General features: G+C 39.8%; 1 protein-coding gene across 1 annotated transcript in view; it reads left to right on the top strand.

Moving 5' to 3' along the window:
• The first annotated feature begins 709 nt into the window (after nucleotides 1-709).
• The window catches only part of LOC134806719 (uncharacterized), a 33,082-nt gene continuing 19,945 nt past the window's right edge, over nucleotides 710-13,846 (top strand). The window contains exon 1 of the mRNA XM_063780041.1: nucleotides 710-905. Coding sequence (XP_063636111.1) covers nucleotides 808-905 — 98 coding nt within the window. The 5' untranslated portion in view covers nucleotides 710-807. The remainder of the gene's footprint in view (nucleotides 906-13,846) is intronic.

Genomic DNA, 13,846 nt, shown 5'->3' with positions numbered 1-13,846 from the left:
ATGTTCCAAAAGACTCCGAAACTGGACTTCGTTCGTAATTTCAAACACCAAGTATCCCAAGGACAATGGCGAGAATGCCCTGAAACTTTGGCACCCACCGCACCGTGACATATGGGGATTTCTTAGCGGAAAACGCGCCGACTTTGTGTCTTACTTAGGGTTGAACTGAACGAGATTATAATTAGGTACCTACCTAGTACCTACCCTATTCCTATTGGAGATCTCCTGATGGGACGTCTCGATCTCAGAGGCAAGGGATCAGACGAAAAAGCTATCTTATCTAATAGGTAGGCATAGTTAGTAGAAAGTGGTACAATAGTTCTTCTAACAAACTTCACCATTATGGTCGCTTAGACAACAGGACAGAATTTTATTAAAGTTGATCCACCCTTGAATGCTCCATCTAGTACGCTATCTGCGATCGCGCCCACGACCCACTGCCCGACCGAGGTTCATCAAATCATCAGACAGGAGCGAGGCGCGTTTAAAATACCATTATTCTAATGCTCGACACTTATATATATGACAATTCTAACCTACAATTATATCTGACCTTGAGCCAATTGGCGGTTTTGTTTAAACTCATAATTACGCCTGAACGGTTTGAGTGAGTTTGATTTGACGCTTAGAGCGTACATACGAGTACCTAGCTACTTAGAGTTCTCCAAAAAGTTAAAAAAAGTTAACGTACCTGATAGGTTAAATACCTACTAATTTTCACTATTAAAATTCACTTCCGTAAACGCGCTGTAGTAAATGTCTTTCGACGTGAAATTACCTTAGTTTTGTGGACATCAAGTATTCATCATGATAAAATCAGGGCTGGGACGCGCTACGAAGCAATTCTTCATGACGACGACGCTACATGGCTTCAAGTATCTCTGCTCGGGATTCCATTCAGATCGGTGAGTTTTATCATTTTAATAGGTAAGTACCTCATTTTCGTAAATTATTGATCATCACACAAAAACACCTTGTATGAACCCTTCTGATTTTTGCGGACATAATAATATACATAATATATATCACAATCCGTTTAAAGTTCAAACATTATAAAACTCAGGGTATACACCCACTTGCCAGAATTTCATTTGCCATAATAGTCAACAGCCATTATATTGTTTCCATAATTACATATGCAATACTTATTGTTTACTATATTAGTCACGTGCCAGAAACTTTGTTTCCCATAAAATCAATTTCAATAATATCATTTGTCATCATCATTGTAAGCCATAATTATCACTAGCCATAGTATAATTTTTTTACAGAAACCAAATGCTACTAGAAAAATGGGTTAGGTTAGGCGAGGTTGCGGAAGAGTACTTCGGCGTTCCTGGGACCTCGGCATATAGCAGCGAGGCGGCAACAGAGGGGTTTTAGTGTGTAAACCTGGGGTCTCATTAGCCCACAACAGGGAGTCCCACATAACCATCTCGGCCCGTCCCCGCGCCGGGTGGTATGCGTAAAGCATTTCCCCTCTTAAAAAAAAAAAAAAAAGGTTTGAACTGCGACCCTTACAGAAAAGAAATGCTACTGGAAAAGTGGGTTAGGTTAGGTTTGAACTGCCCATACAACCATTTCCAGTCGCCGTTACGACGCGGTGTTGACACATCTTGTGTCGACACCGTCTGTTTCGGTCACAATTCCAGTCGCAGAGTCGTCGCCGTGTCGACACAGTTACCAGAAATGGGGAAGGGTCGACACATGACACAAAGTGACATAAAGTGTGGTCGCCGTGTGCACACATTGTTTCGAGTTTGCGACTACTTTATGCCAAAATCATTCGTTCATTCGTTCATTTTGTTCCTGTCAAATGGAAACTGTCAGATGGAAAAATAATTAAATAAAAATAAGTGACATTAATACGCCATCTCTAAAACGGATTACAAGACGTAATTATATATTGTTTGCATTTATATTACAATAGGACTTAAATTATTATGGGGAATTAAACTGCTCGAGTGATTTGATAAACTAAGTGTAATATAATCAACGCGCCACCACACTGTTTTAGTTTAGCCGGAAATGAAATTGTTTACTTCTCAGTGCCTGTGTTCATAACTATATTATTTGAAGCATTTTTAGTACTTCGATGCGTATACTATACTTAAATAACAGAAATAACGCTTTACATACTACGAAACTTGTTAATTATGATGTATAAATATGGTTTAAGGCTGAGAAATATTGCAGTCACAAAGTAGTCGCAATGTTTCGACTTTGTGTCGACTCTGTGTTGACACATGACACGCGCTGTCAAAAGTAATAACAAAGTTACTGGTATGTTACTGGATTTGCAAAATGGCTCCTTGTGTTGATTTGTTTTCAGATATTCTCAAAGTGTAAAAATGCCGTGGTCAGAGATGGGCATTAATCGATTAACTGTTTATTCGACTAATTAATGGAATAAAAAAAGTTAATTCTCAAATTTTAATCGCGATTAGTTTAGTCGACCTAACTTAGATTGAAATTGAATTAATCTGAATATTAATCGAATAAATTATCGATTAAATCTCGATTGAAAGTTGACAGGGGGCCATTTTTGTACGTAAAAATAATAGAAATGTCTTGCATGCAGATGGTAGCAAAACACTTTGTCATAAAAGTCGAGATGGGTGTCGATATATAGGTTTTAGGGAGTGCCGATTTCGAAAATAATGACCATTTTGGAATCCGAAATGGCGACCATGCACTGTGTCATAAAAGTCGTCATGGATGTCGTTTTATACGTTTTAGGGGGCCCCAATTTTGAAAATGATGACCATTTTGGAATCCAAAATGGCGGCCATGCACCATGCCATAAAATTCGTCATGGGTTGTCGTTTTATAGGTTTTAGGGGGCGCAGATTTCGAAAATGATGACCATTTTAGATTCCAAGATGGCGGCCATGCACTATTTATTTATTTTATTTTATTTTATTTGAAAAATGTTTACATGACCTTACAGACAGATCCAATGCGCCATGAAACTTAACATTAACATATACCAAAGGTACATATAACAATCAGGTACAAACAAACAATTACAAATAACACAATTACAAATCACTAGGTCCTTATCACATCCACAATTATACCTTAACGGATGTAGGCCTCGCATCCATCACCTCACAGAATCTCATGCATTCATTTCTCACAGACACCCAACGCCACGCAAACAGGTCGCACTCGGGTACTGATGCCAAGAGTGCATTCAACTGTGTGAGGGCACGGAGCAGCGGAGAGTTCAGTCGTGACACGGTGCGTCCCGCTGGCAAAGCCAACAGATCGCGTCGCCGCGGTCTGAGGGCTATCCTGGGGATGTCTGGCACATGTAGTCGCACAAGTCGACTCACCAATTCTGGACAGTCCGAATCACCGCGCAGGGTCCGACACGCCAACGTCAATAAGCTTAGGTTACGTCTCACCTCCAAAGAGTTGTAACCTAAGGCCCCAAGGAGATACTTTGTCGGATAAAGAAACGGGTAATATCCAAACATTTTTTTGTATAAAAACCTTAAAAAGGCTTTTTGTACCTTTTCAAGAAGCAAACTGTAGGTAGATTCGTAGGGATGCCAAACGATCGATGATGTCTCAAGCTTGCTTCTTACAAGTGCATTATAGACAAGCCTGATAGCAACAGGATCGTTAAACTGACGAAGGTTCAACTATGGACTATGTCAAGTCGTCATGGATGTCGTTTTATAGGTTTTAGGGGGCCCCGATTTAGAAAATGATACCATTTTGAAATCCAAAATGGCGGCCATGCACTATGTCATAAAAGTCGTCATGGATATCGTTTTATAGGTTTTAGGGGGCGCAGATTTCGAAAATGATGACTATTTTGGATTCCAAGATGGCGGCTATGCACTATGTCATAAAAGTCGTCCAGGATGTCGTTTTATAGGTTTTGGGGGGCGCAGATTTCGAAAATAATAACATTTTCAATTTCAAAATGGCGGCAATGCACTATCTCATAAAAGTCGTCATGGATATCGTTTTATAGGTTTTAGGGGGCGCAGATTTCGAAAATGATGACTATTTTGGATTCCAAGATGGCGGCCATGCACTATGTCATAAAAGTCGTCATGGATGTCGTTTTATAGGTTTTAGGGGGCGCAGATTTCGAAAATTATGACCATTTTGGAATCCAAAATGGCGGCCATGCAGTATGTCATAAAAGTCGTCATGGCTGTCGTTTTATAGGTTGTAGGGAGCGCAGATTTCAAAAATAATAACTATTTTGGAATCCAAGATGGCCGCCATGCACTATGTTAAAAGTCGTCATGGATGTCGTTTTATTGGTCATGGTCATCAATTTCGAAATCTGCACACCTGTTTCAAATAAGGTATCGGTAGATGCATCCTAGTAAGTCAACAACATCTATATCTACTATCGAAATGTACTTTTGATAGTACTTATGTAGTAGTACGAAATGTAATCTGAAAGGAATCAAGTAATATACAGGGTGATCAATCCAAATGGGTCAGTATGGAGAAGTCAGAAACTATAAGAGATAGCGAAATCTGTTCTTAGGAACCATATATGGCTTCGATTTTAGATTTAATAATAATGGCATTAATTTTTTTTTTTTTAATCTATCATACATAACCGGGATTCGAACCTGGTCAATATTCTTGTTGTTTGTTTGTATGGCAACTTTTAAACGATGCGTGATAGGTGGGGGGTGCTCGACCAAATATCATAGAGGGCCCGAGACAAAACAAACTACATTAAAAAAAATCAAAATGGCCGACTTTTTTTTAATTTTTTCAAGTTGGTCCGAGCGCGCTGAGATTTGGCATGCGGCGAGCCTGGGGGCCCAAGATTACCATATCAAAAAATTTTTTTGGAAAAATCCAAAATTGCGGCGGACACGGGCAAAGTCAAATTTCCAAGTAGGTTAAGCGAACCCGAAGGGCGAGTTTCAGGCCGGGAGGCGAAGACCGACCCCGGCGGAGGGCCAAAGGCCCGGAGCCTCCACCCCAACTTCCAAAACGCGACTCCCAATAGGAAAAGTGTTGGGTCGTGTTTAAGCTCCAACTTCCCCCTTTCGTGTGACGCTTCGGGCCTTCGGCCCTACGCGGAGCTCGGCCTTCGTTTACTCGGCTTCGGCCTCGCGTTTTGGGAGTCGGGGTGGAGGCTCCGGGCCTTCGGCCCTCCGCCGGGGTCGGCCTTCGGCCTCCCGGCCTGAAGTTCGCCCTTCGGGCTCGCTTAACCTACTTGGAAATTTGACTTTGCCCGTGTCCGCCGCCATTTTGGATTTTTCCAAAAAATTTTTTTGACATGGTAATCTTGGGCCCTCAGGCTCGCCACATGCCAAATCTCAGCGCGCTCGGACCAACTTGAAAAAAAATAAAATCGGCCATTTTGAATTTTTTTAATGTAGTTTGTTTTGTCTCGGGGCCCTCTATGATATTTGGTCGAGCATCCTCCACCTATCACGCATCGTTTAAAAGTTGCCATACAAACAAACAACAAGAATATTGACCAGGTTCGAATCCCGGTTATGTATGATAGATTTAAAAAAAAATAGAATGCCATTATTATTAAATCTAAAATCGAAGCCATGGTTCCTAAGAACAGATTTCGCTATCTCTCATAGTTTCCGACTTCTCCATACTGACCCATTTGGATTGATCACCCTGTATATTCCTGTACCTAATGAAGAATCGACATTGATTTCTATTACTAGTAATTGTAGTATTCGAAAAATTTATTCCTGATTCCTCAAATGGAATTGTACTTAGTAATTCGGTATTGTTAGATTACAAAGTAATCTAGGAATCGGTAATCAGATTACAAAGTAATTTCAAGTAATCGTGGAATCAGGAATCAATTACGAAATGCCCATCTCAGACTAAGTAGCACTGCATTCAATTGATCTGTTTGGCGAACCGCGAGTTCACAGTTCGGGGCGAACTACTATATGTATAGGTTTTAGGGTGTGCAGAATTCGAAAATGATGACCATTTTGGAAACCAAGATGTCTACCGTACACTTTGTCATAAAAGTCGTCATGGATCTCGATTTATAGGTATTAGGGAGTAGAGAATTCGAAAATTATGACCGTTTTAGAATCTAAGATGTCTGCCGTGCACGTTGGTCAAGGTCATCATTTTCGAATTCTACTCTTCCTAACACCTATAAATCAACATCCATGACGGGTCATATGACAAAGTGCACGGCAGACATCTTGGAATCCAAAATGGTCATCATTTTCGAATTCTGCACTCCCTTAAACCTATAAAACGATATCCATGACGACTTTTATGACAAAGTGCACGGCAGTTATCTTGGATTCCAAACTGGTCATCATTTTCGAAATCGGCACTTCCTAAAACCTACAAAACGATATTCATGACGACTTTTATGACAAAATACGTAGCCGCCATCTTGGATTATAAAATGATCATCGTTTTCGAATTCTGCACTCCCTGAAACCTATAAATCGACATCCGTGACGACGCAAGTTATCTTTATTTTCAGATCTAACAAATTGCTACAGAATACAAAGGACAAAAAAGAAGCGAGGAGGTAATGAAACAAGCAAAAATACAGATGATTCCTCGACGCAATTGGGTGATTCTTAAATTGTGTCCAGATTTTTTTGTCATAAAAGTTTTTATTTTTCACATATTACTCTCACAAGTTCCGTGACATTTCGACCTTGTAATTTTTTAAGTAAATGTTTTTGTTTATCTATGAGGATCTCACTAGAATAATATAATCAAGGTATGTTTATATTTGATGATTGAAATAGTAACGCAAAAAAAAATATTTGTGTCTTATATTCCTGCCGAAGACTTTTATTTTACCTTTTCATTCTACACAAGTTTGGCCAAGTAATAAGAATTTAGGGCTCTCAATTTTATTTTGACTTCTACAACAGTAAAGCTAAGAGGCCATGTTTGGTATCGTTTTCGTATAAATTCGCAGTACCAAATTTAGTTAAGGTATCACATTGACACCATTCCGAAGTAAAAACATATAAACTTATTAAAATACTTTCTTTTAAACTCCTCTTCACGCTTAAACTGCTGAACAGTTTTAATTTAAATTTGGTACACATATATTTTGAGTCCCGAGACAGGTGGCTTAGCACGGTCGCGTTTTTATCCCTTGTCACCATGCCTGTCACGTTCTAACAAGTATGTAAGTGCGAAAGGGACGCGCATAGTGATAGTCGATAAAAATGGAACCGTGCTGAGCCCGCAGGTCATAATAAGTTATCTCAAAAATTATCCTTTAAAGGTGTGAAATGAGGTGTAGGGGGGAATTCAGAATTGACTTCTTGAAGTTAATACTGTTTAAGTTTAGGTTTGAAGTCATGTTTTTTTATCATTTTTAACTAAATCAAAGATGTAGACCATCCCAAATTTCATATAAATCGGTTCAGCGGTTATTGATTTCCCGTACAAATTTCCACGCCACTTTTCACACCTTCAAAAGATGATTTTGGTTATAAGATCTATCCTATGTCCTGTTCCGGGACGCAAACTATTTCTATACCAAATTTCAACGAAATCGGTTCAGCGGTTAAGCGTCAAGAGGAGTTTCAAAAAAACCGGCCAAGTGCGAGTCGGACTCGCGTATTAAGGGTTCCGTACATTAAGTCCGACTCGCGCTTGACTGCACATTTCTAATAGGTTTTCCTGTCATCTATAGGTAAAGAACTATTTTGTGTATTCAGACGGACATACAGACGCACGAGTGATCCTATAAGGGTTCCGTTTTTTCCTTTTGAGGTACGGAACCCTAAAAAGATTTTATTTTATTTTGTGGAATGGTGTCAATGTGATACCTTAAATGGATTCAGCGCCCCAGATTTATACGAAAACGATACCAAACACGGCCTAGCACCTTCACTGATATAGATATATCAAGATAAAATTGAGAGCCCTAAATAAACTTTCAAGAGCGGATATCTCAAAAACTATTCAACATATCGAAAAAATTGACTGAATAAACTTGTAACAAATTAAATTAACTTTAATTTTGTATAAGTGGCCATGTCGCTGAGATGCATAGTTTCCGAGATATAATCGAAAAACCGGAAAATGGGAACTTCAAAGCACCCTCTCTCCCCCCGCTCAAGGGCTACGGCCGGGGACTTTTGATATGTTCACCTCCTAACTTGTCAAACCGAGTTACGGAGTCAAAAATAGTGTTCCGAGCAGTTCCCTCTACAACTTTTGGAGCATTCGTTGCCTGACCTAAGTAGCTTATTGCATTTCTTTAAAAACTTTTCTGTAAAAGGTTGACGGGTGTTGGGTGTTTATATGGTTTCGGTCGATTATTATCATTTGCATTGCCCATGATGACTTACTAGAATTACGAGCACACGAGACACTAATAGTAGTTTGACCATAGTCTAATAAAACATGGTCTTCCATTCCCAGAGTGACACGGGCCTACGTCACAACAACATGGCCGCTATATATAGCGCTATCGCATATTATCATATAGCGCTGTCGCATGATGACGTAGGCCCGTGTCAGTTAGGTGACCTAGAAAAGACGGGAATGGAGTACCAGGCGGAGTATATTATTATACCATGAGTTTGACAAACCTTGGTTTTCAAGAGGTATTTTATATTGACATTTGCTGTCACAAATTTGCTGTCAGATTTAGTCGCAAACCGCACGCAAAGTGCACACAACTGTGTCGACACCTTGTTACGGAAAAGTGTAGACACGGCGACGACACTTTGTTTCGAAACAATTCTAGACACATTGTGTGGACTCTGTTACGACACATCTGACATTTAGTTACCACTTTGTGATTCTGCGACTGGAATGGTTATATGGGTGCGACCCTTACAGAAAAGAAATGCTACTGGAAAAGTGGGTTAGCTTAGGTTTGAACTGCGACCCTTACAGAAAAGAAATGCTATCAGAAAAGTGAGTTAGGTTAGGTTTGAATTGCGACCCTTACAGAAATCAAATGCTACTAGAAAAATGGGTTAGGTTAGGTTTGAACTGCGACCCTTACAGAAAAGAAATACTACTGGAAAAGTGGGTTAGGTGAGGTTAAATATTCTATTAAATAATATTATTACAATTAATAATATGGACAACAATACGTATGGCACTCGTACGTTCTGGAATCTAATAATCGGGTAAACAAAGAGTATGTCACATCATTTTTATGGTAAACAAACAATTCGGGCAAATCAAATTCGGGCATATGAGTATTATTTTATATAATGTTCGGACAAACAATAGACAACCAAAACTCAGTGTGCATTACACTGTGAAATCAATATTGTAATCAAAGTTACAGTTAAAGTTACAAACGCGACCGCAACCGGTGTGCACCAGTTACACGCTTACACGTGGATTAAGTGTATTTACATTCCAAAACGGCTCAAGTCCTTTAAACCCTTACCGCCAAAGACTCAACTGATGGCTCCTATACACGATGGGCCAGCGCCAGCCACTCCAAGGGACGCAGCCATGCGGTAGAATGAGATAGCAATATCACTTGCTCCCTCTAACGCATAAATGCGTCCCTTGGAGTGGCCGGCGCTGGCCCATCGTGTAGTTTCCAGTCCAGTTTCGCATCGCAACGCGGCACGGTGCATTACACCGCTCGTTAAATAAATTAGTAAACATGTCACCAACCGACAAAGAACAACTAAAAAACTTACTAAATAGTGTATTACAACCCTTTGAGCAACAGTTAAGTGAAATATCTTCAAAATTGAACGAAATCACTAGTGAAATACGCGAAATTAAATCTACTATATTCGTGAATAATCTTAGCAGTGCACAAAAACCGGTTAATAAAAATGACAATGAGGGTACAACCTCGACACCCGCGCCGTCCAGTAATGCATCGACGCCTAGTCGTCCCGCTCCCGCTCCAGCGCAGGCGCCGGGCCGATCTCAGCGCGTCACAGCAGTGCGAGCGAAAGAGAAGTTAGCCACGCAGTCAAGACAACCGAAAGTTAAGAAATCGAACTGGCCAACCAAAGATTACTCGCCACAAATAAATACCGCGGAAACAACTTATTCAAAAGTTACAGCAACAAATAAACTGACGAAGCCACAATCACCCCCTATAACAACTACAGAGCTGTCATCCGGCACCCAAAAATTGGCAATTCTCGACTCAATACCAAATACTCAGGAACAACCCAATCAAACTACTGAAAATGAACGAAGACCCCAACAAAGACAACGGGGGTCATATAAACCCACCGTGATAAGGGGGACTGCCGCGAATACGAGCATAAAAGGAGTCGAAGTTTATAGATACTTGCACACATGTTTCTTCAATAAAGAAACCACACCAGAACATGTGATAAACCACCTAAAGAGCATTCGCAGTGGTTTTCAATATACTGCAGAACAAATCCCATCGAAAAGGGATACTTATAACTCGTTCAAAGTTGGAATACCAAATACGATATACGATGATTATCTCACAAACACCGCTTGGCCGGTAAACATAAATGTGTCAGAATGGAGGCCCTTTCTCCGTCCCCGGGCAAGCGAGGCGCCCGGGAGTCTTAGCACCCGTAACGCCGCGGAGCAGTAACGACTCGACAATAACAATTATGCATCAAAACATCAACCGACTTGAAAACAAAACCTATAAACTTGAATGCGAGTTACAACTGCATAACAAAATAGACATACTATGCCTGACGGAGCACTGGCTCCAGGCTGATCAAATAACTTCCGTCAACATCCTTAACTACAGCCTGCGAACCCACTTCTGCAGACCCAACCGCAAAGGAGGAGGAGCGTGTATCTATGTTAAGCCAAACATCATTACTATGGAGCGACAGGAGGTCAACGACCTATCAGTTGAAATGAATTTCGAAGTGTGTGCGATAGAATGCATCGGCCTGGACCTGGTAGTGGTGTGTATCTACAGACCTCCGAGCGGTGATGTACCCTTGTTTCTATCTAAATTAAATCAACTACTTAGCATCCATATAATTAAAACATCTAAAGTTGTACTAATTGGTGATATAAACATTGATTCTCTTACAAAATGTAGTAATACAAAAAACCTAACATATCTCCTAAAACAGCTGGGATTTAGACAAATTAATGCAAAACCGACAAGAATAACTGACATTAGTCAAACCTGTATCGATCATATTTATTCCAATTTAAATAAATCACAAATAATAAATGTGTCATGTGTAAATATGCACTTATCAGACCACCTATGCCTTGTTATGTCTGCCAAAATGTATAAAAATATTGTAACAAAGAAATGTGTTGAAAAGAGACAATTTTGTAATGAAAGTTTTTGCAATTTTAAATTAAGTCTGGATTTTTATGACTGGGATGCACTTTTGTGTAAAAGTTCTTGCCCTAGTAAACTTCTTGAATTAGTATTAAATGTAATTAAACATTACTTCAACGTACATTTTCCTCATAGAAAATGCACTATAAAAAACCATAAAAATGTATGGGTTAGTGATGATATATATAGATTACGTCAGAAAATTCATTCACATAAGCTAAAACTTTCACACAACTCGAATGGCGAACAGTTTTCTAACTTATTGCAACTTGAAGCTACTTACTCGGTTGCACTAAAAAACACACGAAGTAATTATTTAAATGAAAAAATATCAAAGAGTAATACTAACAACATGAGCAGAAATATATGGAAAATTATCTCTTCTGAAACTTGTAAGAATAATAAGCGAGGAAACTGCGCGTTAGACGTGTTGGTGAGCCGGTCCGAGGGCGCGAGCGACGCCGCGCGCGCTGCCGCGGCCGCCGAGCGGCTAAACCACCACTACGTGTCGGCGACTCACGGTGGAGTCAAACCATGCACTAGTGATGCACTTGCATATCTTGAGAACTATCTGCCTTTGATACCGTTAAAATTTGATTTTGAATTATTCACCCTTCAAGAAATTATAAAGTCTATTAAAGAAATTAAACTTAAACAATCAAAGGATGTGAATGATATGTCAACCCACATACTAGGATACCTACCTCCAAATTTAGTGTCCCTACTACTAAAGTTATTTAATGATTGCGTTCTGACGGGAAAATTTCCAAATGCACTTAAAATTATAAAAGTGCAACCGGTATATAAAGGAAAAGGTGAAATGCATCTTCCAAAATCTTATCGTCCAATATCATTGATTCCTATAGTTTCAAAAATCTTTGAGCGCCTCCTTAGTGCCAGAATTCTAAAACACCTAGTCTCCAATAATGTTCTGAATGAGCATCAATATGCATATCGAGCGGGCCGCTCGACTGTGAGTGCGGCGCGCGACGTCGTGGCGCGCGTGCTAGCGCACCTGGAGGGCGGGCGACAGGTCGCGGCGATATTCTGTGACCTCTCGCGCGCCTTCGAAATGGTCGACCACGCGCTGCTTTTGGCAAAGATGTCTCGATACGGTATTGAAGGTGAATTTCACAAATTAATAGAATCATTTTTAAGCAATCGTAAGCAGTGTACCTACGTCTTAAATGCAAAGTCTAACCTGGAAACCATGGCTGATGCGGCGGTTCCTCAAGGCTCGACAATGGGAAATTACCTGTTTCTTTTGCTTGTCAATGATATCACATCAGCATGTATCGGCCCAGAATATGTTATGTTCGCGGACGATACATGCATCATAGTTAATGCAGATAATTTATTAGACTTAAAATCCAAACTGAGAGAAGTTATGAAACTAATATCTCGATGGTTCACAGTCAATGGTATGTGTCTAAACGTAGACAAAACCAATATAATTCATTTTCAGCTGCGCAAAACTAACAACAGTATGCTCGATATAAGTTTGAATGATGTACTTGTGCCGCAAGTTGATAGCGTAAAATACCTAGGATTTGTAATTGACGAGGGGCTATCGTGGGCATCACACATAGATGAAACTTGTAATAAGCTGTCTTCAGCGTCCTATGCATTATCGAGGTTGGCTCCCAGTCTGTCTATAGATAATTTAAAAAAAGCATACTATGGATACTTTAATTCCATTCTAACCTACGGAATTGATTTGTGGTGTACCGCAGCCGATCGTGACAGGATATTCAAAATCCAAAAACGTGCCATCCGGGTTATTGCTAAAAAACCTGTTGAATACCCGGCACAAGAACTATTTAAAAAACACAAAATCTTAACTTTGCATAGCATTTACATCCTTGAGGCTTGCAAATACGTCAGACTGAATCTAAGCTCATACATGACCACCGCGCAGCGTCTCGGCTGCGACGCGCGCCGCCGCCCGCACCTGCTGCTCGTGCCGCGCGCCCGCCTAGCCAAAACTCGCAAGTCGCTCGCTGTGTTTGGCGTTAAAATCTATAATGCTCTTCCAGCAGATATTAAAAATTCACCAAACGATGCAATCTTTCTTAAAAAAATAAAAGAATATCTTCTAGGCATGGCCTTTTATAGCATTGATGATTTTTTCGAATCATAGAATATCATCACTAATCCAAAAAATATAGGTAAAATTTGTCAGTAAATAAGAACAAAAAACTACACTCATCCTTTTCTTTTGGGTGCTAGTACTAGTGTAAGACAAAGATAATTTAATATGATTATCTCTGACAATGTTTGAAATGAGACAATTAAATGCAAAAATTAATGTAAATATATAATATTCAGATAATATTAATATCAATATGTAATAATAATTAATCAGCAAATACCTGAAATGTAAAATAACAGTTGGATATTGTACATATATTTATTGACTTGTAAAATGATTGCCTTTTACCAATAAAACATCTGAATCTGAATCTGAATCTGTAGAGGAGCCATTACACGTGTCAGCCCGTGCAATATAAACCTTCATGCATTCCGATAAGATTCACGATGACGCCGCACGCGATAGGCACGAGGCGTTCAAATGGTTAAAGTGTATATGGAGTT

Source organism: Cydia splendana, chromosome 3 (genome assembly GCF_910591565.1).
Source record: "Cydia splendana chromosome 3, ilCydSple1.2, whole genome shotgun sequence".
Classification (NCBI taxonomy): Eukaryota; Metazoa; Arthropoda; class Insecta; order Lepidoptera; family Tortricidae; genus Cydia; species Cydia splendana.
Note: the sequence above shows the minus strand (reverse complement) of the source record. Positions and strands in the feature narration are given on the sequence as shown.